This window comes from Carassius gibelio, chromosome B8 (genome assembly GCF_023724105.1).
Source record: "Carassius gibelio isolate Cgi1373 ecotype wild population from Czech Republic chromosome B8, carGib1.2-hapl.c, whole genome shotgun sequence".
Taxonomy (NCBI): Eukaryota; Metazoa; Chordata; class Actinopteri; order Cypriniformes; family Cyprinidae; genus Carassius; species Carassius gibelio.
The window spans coordinates 29,884,834-29,903,635 of NC_068403.1; the positions used below are offsets into that span (position 1 = coordinate 29,884,834).

The following is an 18,802-nucleotide window of genomic DNA, read 5'->3' on the forward strand; positions in this document are numbered from 1 at the left end:
TTGTCAAGCCCCTTGTCAGCTCTGTCGTTGAAACTTCCACCCTGCGGGCTGGGTACCTCAGAGTTTTTATGTATCATCACCTTGGTGGATTCCTGCCTTCTGTAAGTCCTCCCACGGGCAGGCAGCCTGCTAGCATACATTCAGCTGGAATATGCTACCCAGTGTATTATGTGTGAGCTATTGGCCCTCACTCGTGTTGGCTTTACGACAGGGTGCTATCACTCACACTGGTTGCTGGAAGACAGCCATGTGGCATTTTGTAAGGGACCCCATTCGTAATGTCGAACATGACCGACTGAAAAGGAACGTCTTGGTTACGTATGTAACCCTCGTTCCCTGAAGGAGGGAACGGAGATGTTACGTCCCCTTGCCACATTGCTTTTCTGCTGAATTGCCGGGTCACTGGCTCGGCTCCTCAGCGAAGACTTGAATGTGAGTTGCTCCTTATATACCCACTCTGTGGGGCAGACCTCACGATGCAAATCCCACAGACCAAGGTACTTTGTGTACCATTGGCTCGTTTTGAACCACTCAAAGGTGATTGGGCTCTCGGGCGAGATCCCATTCGTAACGTCTCCGTTCCCTCCTTCAGGGAATGAGGGTTACATATGTAACCAAGATGTTAATAAATAAATACAAGATTGTGATAGAGAATAAGAAGCTGACGTATGATTTCTTCAAGCGGTCATTTACATTTAATCATTTAGCAGACGCTTTTATCCAAAGCGACTTAAAAATGAGAACAATAGAAGCAGTCAGGTTAACAAGAGGTTAACAAGAGAACAACATCAAGTCTCAGTTAGTCTAGTACAGAATGCATAGCCAGGTTTTTTTTTTTTTATAAATGAAAAGACAAGAAAAGAAGGAAAAGTGCTAGTATTAGTTGGTTAAGTGCTGGCAAAAAAAGATGAGTCTATAGATGTTTCTTGAAAATGAGAAAAGCTGAATGACGAATGGAGATTGGGAGGTCATTACACCAGCTGCGCACAGTCCAGGAAAAGTTCCATGAGAGTGATTTTGAACTTCTTTGGGATGGCACCACAAAGTGTCATTCACTTGCAGAGCGCAAACTTATGGAGGGCACATAAAATTTAACCAGTGAGTTTAGGTATGTTGGTGCCATGCCAGTGGTCGTCTTGTAGGCAAGCATCAGTACCCTGAATTTGATGTGAGTGGCTACTTGTAGCCAGTGCAACCTGATGAGGAGAGGAGTAACATGAGCTATTTTTGGCTCATTGAAGACAACCTTTGCTGCTGCATTCTGGATCAATTGCAGAGGCTTGACAATACATGCAGGAAGGCCCACCAGGAGAGCATTACAGTAGTCCAGTCTGGAGAGAACAAGAAGTTGGGTGACTTGCTCTGACAGGAAGGGTTGAATATTCCTAATGTTGTATAAGGCAAATCTGCAGGACAGGGTTGTTGCAGCACTGTGGTCTGTGAAGCTTAACTGATGATCCATCACAACTCCTAGGTTTCTGGTTGAGGAACCCAGCTGTATAGAGAAGTTGTGATGAAGCAATGGGTTAGCTGGAATCACCAGGAGTTCTGTTTTTGTAATGTTAAGCTCAGACAAGCTTAAATGCGAGTAGCTACCGTGGGGTCATCTGGTTGGAATGAGAAGTAGAGTTGGGTGTCATCAGCATAGCAGTGATAAGAAAAGCCATGCTTCTGAATGACAGATCCTAATGACGTCATGTAGATGGAGAAGAGAAGTGGTCCATGTACTGAACCTTGAGGAACCCCAGTAGCAAGGTGACTTAGAAACATCACCCCTCCAAGACACACAGTGTGGTTCCAGAGATGCCCATCTTTCTGAGGGTGGACAAGAGAATCTGGTGATTAACGGAGTCAAAACAGCAGACAGATGCAGTAAGATGAGGACTGAGGATTTTGAAGCTGCTTTTGCTAGTCACAGGGCTTCAGTAACCGAGAGCAGAGCAGTCTCAGTTGAGTGGCCACTTTTGAAGCCAGATTGGTTGCTGTCCAGGAGGTTGTTCTGTAAAAGGAACATAGAAAGCTGGTTGAACACAGCTCGCTCAAGTGTCTTTGCAACGAATGGAAAAAGGGACACCGGTCTGTAGTTTTCAAGAAGTGCTGGATTTAGAGATGGTTTCTTGAGCAGTGGGCTTACCCGAGCCTTCTTAAATGCAGAGGGAAATATTCCAGAGGGAAGAGAGGAGTTGATAATGTGAGTAAGTGAAGGTATGACTGAAGAAGAGATCGCTTAAAGGAGGTGAGTGGGGATCGGATCAAGTGGACAAGTAGTAGGATGATTGGACAGGAGAAGTTTGGAGACATCCGTTTCTGAGAGTGGGGAGAAGGAGGAGAAAGAGTGTGCGTCGGTCAATGTGAAGTTCTCCTGACGTCTGCGGTGTGAAGAATTGGTCACTTATGGTTATTGTCTGATTTGTGAAGAAAAACAGCATTTCCGCTGTAAGAGTAGATGGAGGAGGATTAAGAAAAGAAGAGTGTCACAAAAGCTGTTAATTTTGTTGTGGTAGTAGGATGTTTTAGCCGTGAAGACATTTGCAGAGAAGGAAGAGAGGAGAGACTGATACATACTGAGGTCGGTAGAGTTTCTTGATTTCTGCCATTTCCTCTCTGCAGCCCTGAGTTTAGAGCGATGTTCATGGAGAACCTTGGACAGCCAGGGAGCAGATGGGGCGGTGCGTGCTGGTCTCAACAACAGTGGGCAAAAGTTGTCCAAGCAAGATGTTAAGGTGGAGCAAAGAATGTCCGTAGCGCTGTTTGTGTCCAGAGCTGAAAACTGAGAGAGTGCAGGAAGCGAGGATGAAACCACAGAAGATAGGCGAGATGGAGAGAATGAGAGTAGGTTCCATCAAAAGGTGACCTGCGTTGGAGTTTGTGCCACTTCAGGAGTAAGTGATAGGCTAGCAGTAATGAGGAAGTGGTCTGAGGTGTGCAGTGAATCAACTGAAGAGTTGACCACAGAGCTACAGCGCGTGTAGATGATGTCCAGTTCGTTGCCTGATTTGTGAGTCGGTGTAGTAGACACTCGCTTGAGATCAAATGAGGCGAGCATGTTGAAGTCACCAAGCAGTACCAGAGGAGTACCATATTCAGGAAAGTTTGATTGCAGCACATCTGACTCTTCCAGAAAGTTTCCCAATTGACCTGGGGGACGATAAATAACCACAAAGTGGATTTTAACAGGATGGTTTACAGTAATAGCATGTGATTCAAATGAACGATTACCTGTAAGTAATGGCTGAAGATCAAATGTCCTATGGTAACATGTTTAGCATGCACAGTCTTTTACAACGCTTAAAATATTTCTGCCTTGTTTACGTGATTATAATCCACATTGGATCGGATCGCGTTATTTAAAATACTACTCGCTGCTGACTGAAAGTGAGTTTTGAGCAACTTATTTAAAAAAGTGTTTAATGCTGGTGTTATAGCTGTTAGCTTTCTGAAATTGTCCGCAGTGCAGATGCTTTCTAGTTTTATAAAAGCTCCCGAACAAAAATCATTATTATAATTTGATGACATATGCTACGCAGAGCTAAACTCTCGAGACAAGACTTATGACAGATAAAATATGTTACTAAATAAATACACAATTGTGATGACATCTGATTTCTCCTTGTTGCATTTACAATGTTTACTATTGTAACGTTAATGTTTAGCGTGCACAGTCTTTTACATCGCTTATAAATATTTTGGCCTTGTTTAGTGATTACAATCCACATTGGATCAAGTTATTTCAAACACTCGCTGCTGAGTAAGAGTGATTTTTGAACTCAGCTTATTTTAAAAAGTCTTTAATACTGGTGTTAAAGCTGTTATCTTTCTGAAATGATCCGCAGCGCTGAGCTCTCCAGACATGGAGAAACTCTGACCTTGTTCATAACCCCTGCTCAAGCCCCAGCTGGCCTGCTTTGGCCGAAGGTTTTCATCGGGCCAAAATACCCTGGCCGTTGGCCCCGAGGAAGCCCCGACGAGGCTTGATCAAGCCCCAGAAGTAGGCCCGGTTTAAGCTCGACAGTGGAAATGTTGTTTAGTTAGTCTAGTACCTTGCAGAGGTCACAACTTGCCAACCTTCCCAAGGTGTTTTCTTCTTCGCTTCACTGGCAGGCTGTTGTTTTACAATCATTTACTCAGGGGAAGGAGAGGTTGCAGATTTTGTCTTTGAGGGTTTGAGCTTTGTGGATTTATGTTTTCTGTACAAGCCAGTGGCATAAATCTGGCTAGTAGTGTGCCTGATTCAGTAGCCGTAGCAAAGGTTTTGGTTTTAGCATTCCAATAGCATTAACTACTTATGTAGCATCAAAGAAAATATGTGAAAGTGAATCTCTTAAATGTATGTGTTATGTATGTAACATTGATTACCATAGCCAGCCATGCTCATCTCAGCTTTGTTGTCTTTGTCAGATTGTCTATAATAAAGAAAACACATACATAAGGCATCTGTTGAAGCGATGCTACAGTGAGCAGTACTAATGCTATGTGCCAATAAATCGGTGTGATACAGGTCTCACTCAATCATCACACCAGCGGATGTGCACCTAATGGCAGCTACTGACTCAGGGAAATAAGGTTACATATGTAATCAAGAGGTTACCGATGTAACCAAATCGTCCAACTCTAATATGCTATATGAAATTTGATCATGTACTTACCAGAACAACCAGACAGCTTATCTCCCTCTCACTTTCTTTCTTGAGTTGTCTTCTCTTCAAATTAAAATATAATAGGGAAACTTCATAGGTTTTTCCAGTGCAAAAACATCCTGTGTCATTTTAAACACCCTAAAATAACACGAAACAATAAGAATAATCACTGTGAAGCAAAAAAAAAAAAATGGCACCTTGTTACAATGCACTCTACTCAATTAGCTGCTCTTGCTTTTGTTTTCTTTCTCTTTCTCTCACTCGCTCTCTCATTCTCTCTCTAACACACACGCATATGCACACAGGTATTATTTGTTTTTTGTAAATAATTTTAAAAACATGTATATTCATTACAGTTACAACATGGGCAATGGTAAGTGTCTAATAACTGAAAACCAACTGCACCCACCTTTAATTGTACTACCTCACCACAAGGAGGTGAACTTTTTACCAAATCCAGAGATGGCTGTGTGAATCACAAAGTAAAAGAGAAAACAGTTAGAATAACATTGGTTATAAAAAGCATTGTGTCTGTATAAAAAATAAACATTTGTTTTTGTACGAAAAAATATATAAAAAAGAACAATAGTTAATATTGACCCATGTCAGGCCCTGTTTTTCAACGGTGCTAGAGGGTCATAAGCAGAATGCGATATATTGGCTCAAAAAATCACAGCGCACCATTCCCTGCATTCTAGACAGTAATGGCAGTGCTTTGAATACACCCGGCACCCTAGTTTTCCTCACCTACTTTGTACTTTGTGATAAACAAACAAGGGCTGCACGATAAATCACATGTGATTGTCATGCACATCTCATCTAATAGTACCGGTAAATCTCCATCACATGCTTTCAGATAAAAATTATCCAGCTGCATTTAATATACAGAACCGTTACACTGACAAGCTATGCTATATCAACTGACAAGCTATGCTATATCACATTCATTAGAAGAATCGCCTTCGATAATGAACACGATATTGTGTAGCTTGTCAGTGTTAGTGTTTTTATTAATGCCATTAATGTTTTTGTTAATACAGCACATAGCACAAGTTAACTAAATAAATGTAACATGGCAAAGATTAATGCACTTTTGGAAGTTGAATCTAAGGGAAAGGTCATTTTGGTATTTCTGTGGTCTAGTGTGATATTCATGCTCTTGTTCATGAAGAAATGTTATTTTATTGCTGTAATTAATTTATAGCATTAACAGGATGACCCGTTTAATTTATTTTTGGAGAGATGAATAATGGATGTATTTTTAGTCCAGTGCCTGTATATAAGATTAGTATTGACCAAGTTCATATGTGGATCAACTTACTATGTTGTGAATTTTCAGCAGTTTCAATGTGAAAAATAACTTTCATATTGATTCAATGGATTTATTGCATTTTTGAAAATAATAATAATAATAATAATAATAATAATAATAATAATAATAATAATAATACTAACTATCATGGATTTATTTAATTTTGGAATGAATTGATGTTTGATTTTTTTTTTTTTTTAATATTATTATAACGTAAAGATGCTATGTGAAAGTTTGAAACAGAAAACAGGGGTTTTCATCTTGTCACTTTCTTGGTAAGATAAACAAATTTTTACTCAAATTAATCAAAATGGATTTATTGCGTTTTGGAACCAAACTCTTATATATACAGCTGCATCTCAAAATATTTGAATATCATGGAAAAGGTCTGTATTTTTTTTTTATTTAATTTAAAAAAAGCTAACTTTTTTATATTCTGGAGATCTTGCCTGCAAGTCATAACCATCTGTAAGTCATAACCATCAGAATTAAAACAGTAATATTTATTGAAATAAATATTTCAGTTTGTGTGCAATGAATCTAGAATATTACAAAGTTTGCTTTTTTGAATTAAATTAATAAAATAAATAACTTTTCCATAATATATAAATTAGCTCCCTCACTAATTTAATAGACACCCTCAGTGATTTGATTCTGGAGCCGGGCCTGACCCATGTACCATTTAAACTAGTCCAAACTGACCACAAGTGCTAGTTACTCCTTGTAAACACTCTGCTCACCTTCTCCTAATTTGCCAGCTTGCTCTGCAGCACCTCCAGGCAAAATTTTAGAAAGCATGCTCTCTCCGTCTACACCCGGCTGACCTGCAGCTGCACTTCCAATTCCACCAGGCCTTGGAGATGCTTTGGAGCCTAGAGAATTATGAAGAAGAAATTTAGGCTTACAAATGGAGACACTGTCAACAGATACATATCCCTCTTCAATTACGTATATAGATAGCATCAGGGCCGGTAGCTGGGGTTTGCTGGGCCCCGGTGCAGGTTGTGCCAGTGGGCCCTGTTTAAAATAGTTTAATTTGTATGTTTGTTCTATTTATTTATTTGTGCTATTTACACAATGTTTTTATTTATTTATTTGTTTGTTTGTTTGTTTGTTAAGTTTGTAAGTGTCCAGTTACAGAAACTGAATAATTAAAGGTAAAATAGCACTGCAGTGTCTGCACTGTAAATATATAATATACAATCAAATTTTATTTAATTCAGACACCTTCAGCATTTCTCACATTATCACAGTTTATTTGCTATAGTTTAGAAAATGGTAATACAATATGACAAGATCTCAGAGTTAAACTCTATCAGAACAAATTGATCTTGATAATGTTAGATAACTTTGATACAAAGGCATGTAATGGATAACAATTAACCAAAACTTGAGACAACTGTTAGTATGACAATATTTACACAACTATGAATACTTTGTTGACCAGTTACCAAGCAATGCTTAATTTTGTCCAGTCTGTGGTGTAAAAGGTTGCATTAGCAATTAAAGACAAATCACTTAAGCAAAAGATGGTGAGGTCAAAGTGTTAGAATAATTTTTGGACTCAATTATTATTATTTGTTTTTATTTTTATATCAGTTTCCCTAGTAATCCACTGTTTGAATAATTTTTGGGTATAATATGTCACAGTTAATTTATTTTGGGTTCTTTCACACTAGCACTTTTGGTGCACACCCGGGTTGGATTTGTTTGGATGATGTGAACGCTGTCTTCCGAACGCGGGTGCGCACCCATGAAAAATGGTGGTCTGGTGTACGGTTCATGTGAACTCTGGTAAGGTTCGCTGCTGATGTGAATGCAATCGTACCAAATCGCGGAAGTGAACCGCTATTAATGATGTATTTTTTTATGAAAATGTGTGTATTTCACTCACTATCCTAGCGTGACTGCAGCGCTGCAAGCTGAGAGCTATATGTCTAATTTCTGTTCACCTTCAGCATTCTTTAGAGCATTTGCAGTACATTCGTAAGACAGATGCAACAGGCAAGTGCCTTCATGTACCGTAGCAAAAACATAAATATATAAAAGTGCAGAAAGTAATGTTATGCATTTGCCGCCTTGTCCTGCGCCATCATTACTAAGCAACTGGGTAAGCAGCTGCTAACTTGATGACACAAGTGAACCATGGTTCCGACCCATATGAAATAATATGAACACAGTCCAGCGGGGCATGGGGAGGGGGTAGCAATCGAACTCGGGTTTGGACTAGACAAGCGCACCAAGTTTGTAAGCACCCTTTGCTATACTCACATCAATAAAGTTTCCCTATCTGTCGGTCATTATGAGTTATGTCGAACGACATATGGGGTCTCACTTGGGAGGCCAATCATTTCTGAGTTTAAGAGAAAAAGCCAATGAAAATTGGCTAGTGGATTTAACATACCTGACCCACTCCCCGTGCCAAAGGGTATAAATAGGGTAACAGGTACATCCACTCATTAGATTTTTGCTTCGGAGCCGAGTAGTTGATGCATCTAGTCACTACAAAGCCTTCATCTGTGTGTTTCGAGAGCTGTTCCTGGTCGGTGTGATGGCGCAGTACAGCGCTGTCCCTGTGAGGTTGATTCCCCTGGGCGCTTCGGCTGAAAGAGCAGTTTCTAAAAGAGCAAATCATGGACGATTGGCATCTTTTTCAAGATGCCGTTTCGTACGTGTCCTTCTGGATGCAGTCATTTCCTGTCTCCGGTGGATGGTCACGAGCGTTGTCTAAAGTATCTGGGCGTGGATGATTCATGCATCTATTGTTGGCGTATGAACATAGCAGCACTGCGATCGTGTCTCTCACTCCTCAAGGGGAGTGCAGCAGACCCCTCTGTCACCACCCATCCCGGTTTCTCTGGCTCGAGCAGGGGACCACCGGCTGGCGCTTTGGGAGATCTGGTATATGTGAGGATTTTCAGTCAGGATTTAGACCGTATCATAGTACTGAGACTGCTCTCCTTAGAGTTACAAATGATCTGCTCTTATCATCTGATCGTGGGTGTATCTCTCTATTAGTTTTATTGGATCTTAGTGCTGCGTTTGACACAATTGACCACAACATTCTTTTGCATAGACTTGAACACTTTGTTGGCATCAATGGAAGTGCATTAGCATGGTTTAAATTGTACTTATATGACCGCCATCAGTTCGTAGCAGTGAATGAAGATGTATCATATCGATCACAAGTGCAGTATGGAGTACCTCAAGGCTCAGTACTAGGGCCACTACTCTTTACACTTTATATGTTACCCTTGGGAGATATCATCAGGAAACATGGTGTTAGCTTTCACTGTTATGCTGATGATACTCAGCTCTATATTTCTTCGCAGCCAGGTGAAACACACCAATTTGAAAAACTAATGGAATGCATAGTTGATATAAAAAACTGGATGACGAGTAATTTCTTACTGCTAAATTCTGAAAAAACAGAGGTGTTAATTATAGGACCTAAAAACTCTGCTTGTAATAACCTAGAACACTGTCTAAGACTTGATGGTTGCTCTGTCAATTCTTCGTCATCAGTTAGAAACCTAGGTGTGCTATTTGATCGCAATCTTTCCTTAGAAAGTCACGTTTCTAGTATTTGTAAAACTGCATTTTTCCATCTCAAAAATATATCTAAATTACGACCTATGCTCTCAATGTTAAATGCAGAAATGTTAATCCATGGATTTATGACCTCAAGGTTAGATTATTGTAATGCTTTATTGGGTGGTTGTTCTGCACGCTTAGTAAACAAACTACAGCTAGTCCAAAATGCAGCAGCAAGAGTTCTTACTAGAACCAGGAAGTATGACCATATTAGCCCGGTCCTGTCAACACTGCACTGGCTACTTATCAAACATCGTATAGATTTTAAAATATTGCTTATTACTTATAAAGCCCTAAATGGTTTTGCACCTCAGTATTTGAATGAGCTCCTTCTACATTATAATCCTCTACATACGCTACATTCTCGAAACTCAGGCAATTTGATAATACATAGAATATCAAAATCAACTGCGGGCGGCAGATCCTTTTCGTATTTGGCGCCTAAACTCTGGAATAACCTACCTAACATTGTTCGGGAGGCAGACACACTCTTGCAGTTTAAGTCTAGATTAAAGACCCATCTCTTTAACATGGCTTACAAATAACATACTAATATGCTTTTAATATCCAAATCCGTTAATGATTTTTAGGCAGCATTAATTAGGTAAACCAGAACCGGAAACACTTCCCATAACACCCTATGTACTTGCTACATCATTAGAAGAATGGCATCTACACTAATATTTGTCTGTTTCTCTCTTATTCCGAGGTCACCGTAGCCACCAGATCCAGTCTGTATCCAGATCAAAGGGTCACTGCAGTCACCCAGATCCAGTACGTATCCAGACCAGATGGTGGATCAGCACCTAGAAAGGACCTCTACACCCCTGAAAGACAGTGGTCCCCTGTAAAGACCTTGTCTCAGAGGACCACCAGGACAAGACCACAGGAAACAGATGATTCTTCTGCACAATCTGACTTTGCTGCAGCCTGGAATTGAACTTCTGGTTTCGTCTGGTCAGAGGAGAACTGGCTCCCCAACTGAGCCTGGTTTCATCCCAAGTTTTTTTTTCTCCATTCTGTCACCGATGGAGTTTCGGTTCCTTGCCACTGTCGCCTCTGGCTTGCTTAGTTGGGGTCACTTCATCTACAGCGATATCCTTAACTTGATTGCAAATAAATGCACAGACACTATTTAACTGAACAGAGATGACATCACTGAATTCAATGATGAACTCCCTTTAACTATCATTTTGCATTATTGAAACATTGTTTTCCTAATGAATGTTGTTCAGTTGCTTTGACGCAATGCATTTTTGTTTAAAGCGCTATATAAATAAAGGTGACTTGACTTGACTTAATCTGAGGATTACAGTGAGAGCTTCTCTGCTGGGCCACGCCCCACGGATCTCTCGCTCCTCCCGGAGCGCATGTCCTGTGCGGCTGCTGATTGATTCTGCTGGGCCGTCTTACAGCGGCCCCAGCGTGTTTTTCGGTGCTATGCCAGAGGATCAGATGTCGATTGCTGCATCAGGGGATGGGTTATCAGCCTCTGAGGATGAGGATTCGGCAGAGCTGCCCCCCTCGGGTGTTGACACTGCTGCCGAATCTGACTTGGAGTTGTCGGCCTTGCTTGCCTGGGCAGCCGTGAGTATCGGGCTGGATGTGACTACACCGCCCAGCCCCGAGCCCTCGTGGCTGGACAATTGGTTTCTCGCCGCAGAGCGCGGCTCACAACCTCGTTCTGCCCCAGTTCCTTCCCGGAGATGCATGAAGAGGTGATGAAGTCATGGACGGCCCCTTTCACAGCCAGAAACTGCTCGTCTCCCTCTTCCATCCTCACCACCTTCAATGGCGGGGCAGCATTCACCTGTTGTACGTGGACATTCACCTGTTGGATAGAGCGGTTGCGGTGCACCTGTGCCCGCAAAACGCCGCCACTTGGAGGAATCCGTCTGCGTCTCCCATCCAAGGCCTGTAAGCTGTCAGCCGCTCTGGCTGCCAATGCTTACAGTGCTCCGGGCCAAGCTGCCTCTGCCCTGCATGCCATGGCTATCCTGCAGGTACATCAAGCCAAGGTGCTGAAATCAATGCACAAGGGTGGTACTGACCCGAGGTTGATGCAGGAACTGCGTACAGCGACTGACTTCAACTTACGGGCGACAAAGGTCACGTCGTGGTCCCTCGGGAAGGTGATGTCCACGCTGGTGGTCCAGGAGCACCATCTCTGGCTGAACCTGGCCCAGATGAGAGACAAAGACAAAGCCCGCTTTCTCGATGCTCCTGTCTCCCAAGCAGGCCTGTTCGGCAACATGGTTGAGGACTTTGTCCAGCAGTTCTCGGCGGTGCAAAAGCAAACTAAGGCCATCCAGCACATCTTGCCCGGACGTGATCCTCCGGTTGCCACCATTCCATCACGGGCAGCGCCTGCAGCCTGCCATGGGCACCCCCTGTGTCACAACAGACGCCTCCGACACAGGCTGGGGCGCGACATGCAATGGGCAGGCAGCTTCAGGTTCCTGGACAGGACCTCAACTGCTTTGGCACATCAACTGTCTGGAGTTGTTGGCAGTGCATCTAGCCTTGCGGCGGTTTCGGCCGCTGTTGCTAGACAGGCACGTGTTGGGTCGCATGGATAATTCTGCGGCTGTTTCATACATCAACCGACAGGGCAGTCTGCGATCACTTCACATGCCTCAACTCGCCCCTCATCTCCTCCTCTGGAGTCAGATGCGGCTCAAGTCGCTGCACGCTATCCACATCCCGGGGGAGCTCAATCGTGCACCTTTCCCTGGGAATGGCGACTACATCCCCAGACGGTCCAAGTGATCTGGTGTCAATTTGGGGAAGCCCAGGTAGACCTATTCGCTTTCCACGAGTCCTCCCACTACCAATTGTACTATTCCCTGTCCCAGGCCCCCCTGGGCACTGATGCACTGGCACACAGCTGGCCTCGGGCTCTACGCAAGTATGCCTTTCCCCCAGTGAGCCTGCTCGCACAGTTGCTGTGCAAGGTCAGGGAGGACGAGGAACAGGTCCTGTTGGTTGCACCTTACTGGCCCACCCGGACCTGGTTTTCGGAACTCATGCTCCTCGTGATAGCCCCTCCCTGGTGTATCCCACTGAGGATGGACCTGGTATTCCTGGTATTTAGTGAGAGCCATTAAGGAGCACCACAGCAAATATTTGGTACTATTACCAAAAACTAAATCCCTCCTTAATGAATATTTCTGACCCATTTGCAAAGATTAGATATTTTTCCAATTCAAATTTTCCAAATAAAAAGAAAAAAAATACACAATGTAACCATGAATTGTATACATAATGTGTTATATTTCACAAGCAAAATAGCTTTCTGTCCTTTGATTGTGTTTTGAGTATATCTAGGTCATGTTGAAGTCATTTAAGCACAATTACCTATTCCAGTAAGTGGAGGTTGGGCTGTTTTGGCAGGTTGGCTGGGGACTGCTTTTGCTCCAATAGCAGTGGCAGGGGTGGGCTCCGGTTTAGTCTATTTGAGAACACAGACACATGGTCATAAATCACACTTACTGTACTCATATCTTTAAAATGTTTCATATATTTTGACTTAATGTTAATTACAGAATTTTCATTTTTGAGTGAACTATCCCTTTAAATTTATATTTATGTTTCAGTGAGGAGTATGAGTCTAATTACTATGAGATTAAGCCATAGGGTTAAATGGGTGGTTGACAGTTTTTTCTAGGTTTGATTGTGTTTATGGGGTGCAGTCTAACATTTGTCAATGCTTTGTTTAAAAAAAAAAAACATTTCTTTTAACATAATTAACGTTTATTCTACACCGCTCTGTCCCTCTCTTCTATAAACTCTGATGATTTTCTTTTTTTATGAAGCCCCTCCCTCAGAAATACATGATGGACTCAACTGGCCCAGTGTATTGGGATTTGCTAAACCGCTAGCATCTAAACGTCACCCCCCTCAGCTTAGAATGTGCTCCGGTTGTATTGTTAACAATGGCATCGTCAATACTGCTTATCAGTTTGAGACGCAGAGGATATTAGTGAAGAGGTTTGTACAGAACCTGTGCAAGCACGGCTCTTTATGGTTTGTTGTTTTTTGTTTTTGTTTTTTGTTGTCTCATAATTTTAGATATGGTGTTATTTGTAAATGCTGCTGCTTACTTCTGATTAAACGCAACGATGCAAGAAACAGGACTGAGCACTGCTGCTTTAGAACATTGATATAGAAATTTGTGAATCTATTAAAATCATTAAAAGACAGAATCGCGATTCATATATGAATATATTTTTACATGCACCCCTAGTTTTCTCTTCCTCTTCTCTAAAGCAGCAACTTGCCCTTCAAAATGCCCTTGGTTGCGTGTTCCTGGGTGGGGGGTTTATCAGAATTTGTGATGTCACAAGCACAGGAAGTAACTCGTTGTAGTCCCTACAAGCCATCATTTTATGCATTAAACTGCCATAAATTTAAAAGACTCCATTTGCATTGAACTTTCAGCATCATGACTTTGAAGAAATTGTTTATGCTCAAACAGCAACATTACACACTTACTAACGTTAAAAAAGTGAAATCACAATCAAACACCCATAAAAAAGTAAATAAAGTCAAGACTAATCAATTATTTCAATAAGATAACACATGTAAGAAATAAGATCAATCACAATTCAGCATGCCAAACATAATATTGGCTTTGGTCATTGTGAATGCTGCACATTCTATCAATGTACATTATTGGGAGATTTCCAAACTTTAATGTTACATTTCCCAGCTAAAATGGAAATTATCAACAAAACATTTTAAATTGTAGAAATGTTTTATTTTATAAAAACAAAGCCTAAACTGAATATTTGACCAGCATCAATACAATGTTGCCTTACAAGAACTGTAATAAACCAGCTGCAAAAATGGATGGAAAGAACAAGGTTCTCTCATCTGGCCACAGTAATCTGAGTCTTCAGACTGCTTTACACTGGTTCCTAATGGACCCTGAAACTCTGAAAAACTTACCAAAATGCCTTAACCTGACTAACTATAGGCTTAGGAAATGCAGAGAAAATGTTTTTAAATATTTAAATTGAAAGGTATGTACAACACGGATCAAATTCACAAGATTAAATATTAAATACTTTAAAAGTCTGTGACACTTTCCTGCAAGCTTTAATAAATATCCACCACAATGTTCAGGCCCAGGAACATCTAGAATAGGAGAATCCACTTTGAAGAAAAGATTTGGGATTTTCAACTAAATCACTTTACATCTTTGAATATTTACTTACTACAGCTAGGGATGTCTGTGCTGCTGAGGTTGGTTGTCGAGAAGTTGGACCAGTCTGGCCAGGTTTAGCTTGCAGTTGCTGGGCTTGTACTAATTGTGGTTGTGTTGTGCCTGGGGCAGATGTCTGAGAGCCTGGCCTGGCAGCTGATGTCTGTGCCTGCTGCTGAAGCTGTGTTCGCTGACCTTGCTGCCCATCAACAGGTGGCTGAGAAACAGCTTGCCTGCTTGAGCTTGAAGGTCCACTTGGTCCCTTTTGTCCAGGCCCAAGAGATCCTGGCTGTCTGGATGATGAAGGGTGATCCTGTTGCTTCCTGCTGGAGGACCCTTGATGGTGGGAGGATTGTTTTCCAGAACGGGAGCTATGGTGATGGCCTGAGGTGTCACGGGAATAATCTGATGAGTGGTAGCCCTGAGAACGAGATTCTCCCCTCCTCCCTGAAGATGACAAGGAGCGGGATTCATGTCGCATAGATGGATCCTTTGAGGAACGTGATGATCGAGAGGAACGAGGCTCATCAGAGTGGCGTGAGGAGTGCCTACCGGAACTTCCACTGCTGTGATGGCGGTGCTCTCTAGAGGAAATGTGGCGAGTGTGACCATAATCATCTTGTGGCCAAAGATCTTCTGGTGGCTCGTCAGAATCATGGTATGTGTGCTTGCCATGGCCTCGCCTCCCAGAATGACCACTGCTGCCATAGTGACGGGAACCACGAACATCACGAGGCTTCTCAAACCAGTCTGTCTCCTCTTGACCAAGATGGTATGCTTTGGAAACCAAAAGCAGATCACAGTCAATCTCCATGTCTGATGGTGAAAGAGGACTGCACACTGAGACCATGCAAAAGAAAAAGAACAAAAATAGACAAAACTTAAAGAAAAAGCATGCAATGCATTCAAACTCAACATTCAGATTATAAAAATTACCTCGAATAAGATTTTTATTTTTCCATTTAAAGGTTTGGAAGTTAAAAATCAAAATCATACACTCAGTACACACGCAAATGAATCACCGTTGCAATAAAAAAATTTAAAAAAGAGTGTGTAAAAAATAAAGAGACCACACAACAACTCATGCAGTTTTTGGAACTGAGCACAACATTGAGCATCAGATTTACTGAAAGCTGCATATTGCCTGAAGACAAAACAAGGGCATGCACTTGGTTTTCATTTCTTTACTTCAGCTATTCACTCTCTTTCTCTGGGTGGGTGGGGGATATTTAAAGTGGGCAGTAATGCTGGCATTCAGCTCCCAATTACCTTCGCTGTCAGAAACAGCACAATGCATATCGTCAATTATATACATATCATCTGGTTTGTAGACATGGGTCCGGGGCAGGTCTCGAATATGGTCCTGCACATCAGGTAGAGAGTGACTTGAACCATATGAATTTGATGGATAGCCGAAAGCCCTCCCAACACCCATGAGCTTCATCATGAGGTGGGAGTTCTCCTTTTCTGAATATTGAGAATGCAAAGCAGGGCGCACACTGTGGCCATAGTTGCTGCGGTATGACCGGTCTATATGGTCCCGTTCATATGACCTGCTTCTGTAGGCCCTCTCGCAGGGAGAGATTTTGTCCATGCCGTAACCAGCTGAACGAGACCTGCCGTAGCCAAAGAGATGTTCATCATCATAGTAGTCCCGTTGTGGACTGTAAGTACTCCGTGGCCCATAGATGCCATCTTGAAGTTTATGATAATGGGAACCTGAGCCATAACCACTGGTTGTAGAGGTGCTCATGGTGTAAGAGGCCAGATCAGCCTCCACATCATGAGCCTCCTCAATTGGGGAAAATTTGGATATCTTCGGCTCAATGCCTTGTTTACGATGTTTGCTCCTCCTGGAGGACATGACGGCTGAAGGGCACTGGTTCTTTGAGGAGTGCCTCTGGGCTGGCCATGTAGGTGTTGAGTGACTGCAGTCATCATAGTAATATGATGATCCCCCACCCATGCTATTGCTTCCCACTGCCCGGCCATGCATATGTGCCCCTTGTGATTGGTAGTTGCAGGTGCTCTTACCCCTGCTATGATGTTGGTCGTATAGATCTGCATCACGTTCATCCTCTGGTCTGCCAAAGGAACTCCCCCCTCGAGTGTGAAGTCCATCACTCCCATATCGTCCATGACTCTCATTGCGATGTGAGTCTGAACCTGTCCCCATGCCTTCCTTGGTGAGTTCACATATGTCATCAATCATGACATAGTTCCTTGGGACATTCTGCTCGAGGCTGGATGATCCGTATAGGCCTTCACTGGTGTACATAGAGGGGCTCTCCGTTGAGTGTATATGGTCAGATAGTGTTGTCTGCCCATATGTATTTGTAACTATGGTATTATATTGCCCATAGGAACTAGCTGTAGTTACTGTATATCCATAAGTATTTGCAATAGTTGTTGTGTACTGCCCATAACTACTGGATGAGATTGTTGTGTATGGCCCATAACCAGAGGATGCAGAGGTTGCTAAAGACCCACCATATGTATTTGATACAGATGAGGAGTAGGGGCCATAAGTGCTTGCCATAATTGTACTGTGTTGGCCATAAGATGGACCCAAGCCAGACTGGCTGTAAGTGATATCATGGACAGTGGTTGTTACTACAACTGTTGGATTGCTTATAACCTCATAATTTGTGGGCATCTTGTGTTCAAGGTCTGCAAGTAATGTCTGTCGTGGCTTTTGGTGAAAAGTGAGAGTGTCTGTCTGTGGCTGATAAGTGCTTGCTTGACTGACTGGATAGGGGGGTGCCTGGCTTGGGTATGGTGTACTGTGGGTTGGATAAGGGGCTGGACCAGTAGGTGGTAGTGTAGGCTGAAACCCTGGTTGGCTTGGCTGTGCTGGAGGTGGCACTGAAGTGTCTGCTGGATATGGAGGCTGGTTATGTGGAAAGAATTGGGAATGAAATGGCCCTTGGACCTGGTAAGATAGGGTTGGATAAGTCTGCAAGGGGGTGGGTTGGGGGAGAGCTTGAGCTTGGGTTACTGATGGATAGGGAGGTTGGTTGAAACCTGTGCTCTGCAGTGTAGAGGCCTGTGGGGTAGTTGCTGTTTGGAGACTTTGGGGGTACTGGTAAGACATAAAAGATGATGTGGGGGGAAACTGGGCAGCAGTATTTAGCTCACAGGTAAACTGGCCGAGTGGTGCCATGCTAGGTCTTGTCATTAGCCCACTGCTCTCAAACGATGTGGCTGCAACTGTCAGGCGAAGATTGTTGAGCTCAGAGTCTGACATATATTCTCGCGAATCACCCATGCAGCGCATGTATGCTAGCTCCCTCCTGTCTCTTTCCTTTGCCAATGTCTCTTTTCGTTGTGTGATGCCCAACTCAAGGTATCTAAGCTTGGCATCAATTTCTTTTTCTTCCTCCTCCAACTCAGCCTGCTGCTTACGTAGCTTTGTAGATTCCTGTTCAACAGCCTTCAGCTCATGGGTCAAGTCCTTAAGTAAACTGGCCTTTGCAGCTAAACGAGAACTCCCTTTCAGAGATGGCAGAGAGGGCACAAACATGTGTGAGAGGTTAGGGGTGACCATAGGCAGGTGAGTCTCCTCTGGTGGGGGGCTGGGCAAGGTCCTCTTCACCTTCCTTAGGAGGGAGCTCTGCTGCAGGGCTGCCAGCTGCAGAGACACGGGGTCCAGGAAGAGTGAAAGAGCAGGGCCATGAAATACAGAGGACAACACAATGTTATATATTAGAGATCCACACATAACTACTAGCATTGCTCAGACTACTGGTTAATTGTTATAGAAAACTATTTGGGCATGCATTTATAAAGATTCTTATTTAAATCTACGTGAATCTGACCAAGTATATTATCTTGCCCTGATGGCCATATGCAGGTGCTGGTCATATAATTAGAATATCATGAAAAAGTTTATTTATTACATTAATTCCATTCAAAAAGTGAAACTTGTATATTATATTTATTCATTTCACACAGACTGATATATTTCAAATGTTTATTTATTTTAATTTTGATGATTATAACTGACAACTAAGGAAAAGCCCAAATTCAGTATCTCAGAAAATGTGAATATTA

General features: G+C 42.5%; 1 protein-coding gene across 5 annotated transcripts in view; it reads right to left on the bottom strand.

Moving 5' to 3' along the window:
• Positions 1-18,802, bottom strand: part of bsna (bassoon presynaptic cytomatrix protein a) — a 135,542-nt gene that overhangs the window by 17,111 nt on the left and 99,629 nt on the right. For 3 of the 5 annotated variants that reach the window (XM_052562835.1, XM_052562834.1, XM_052562833.1), the window contains 7 exons: positions 16,784-18,380; positions 14,763-15,526; positions 12,901-12,994; positions 6,690-6,821; positions 5,047-5,103; positions 4,647-4,775; positions 4,357-4,403 (listed from right to left, as the gene is read on the bottom strand). In XM_052562835.1, coding sequence (XP_052418795.1) covers positions 5,063-5,103; positions 6,690-6,821; positions 12,901-12,994; positions 14,763-15,526; positions 16,784-18,380 — 2,628 coding nt within the window. In that variant the 3' untranslated portion in view covers positions 4,357-4,403; positions 4,647-4,775; positions 5,047-5,062. Of the gene's footprint in view, positions 1-4,356; positions 4,404-4,646; positions 4,776-5,046; positions 5,104-6,689; positions 6,822-12,900; positions 12,995-14,762; positions 15,527-16,018; positions 18,381-18,802 lie in introns of all 5 variants that reach the window. The other 2 variants (XM_052562831.1, XM_052562832.1) reach the window with 2 other exon arrangements.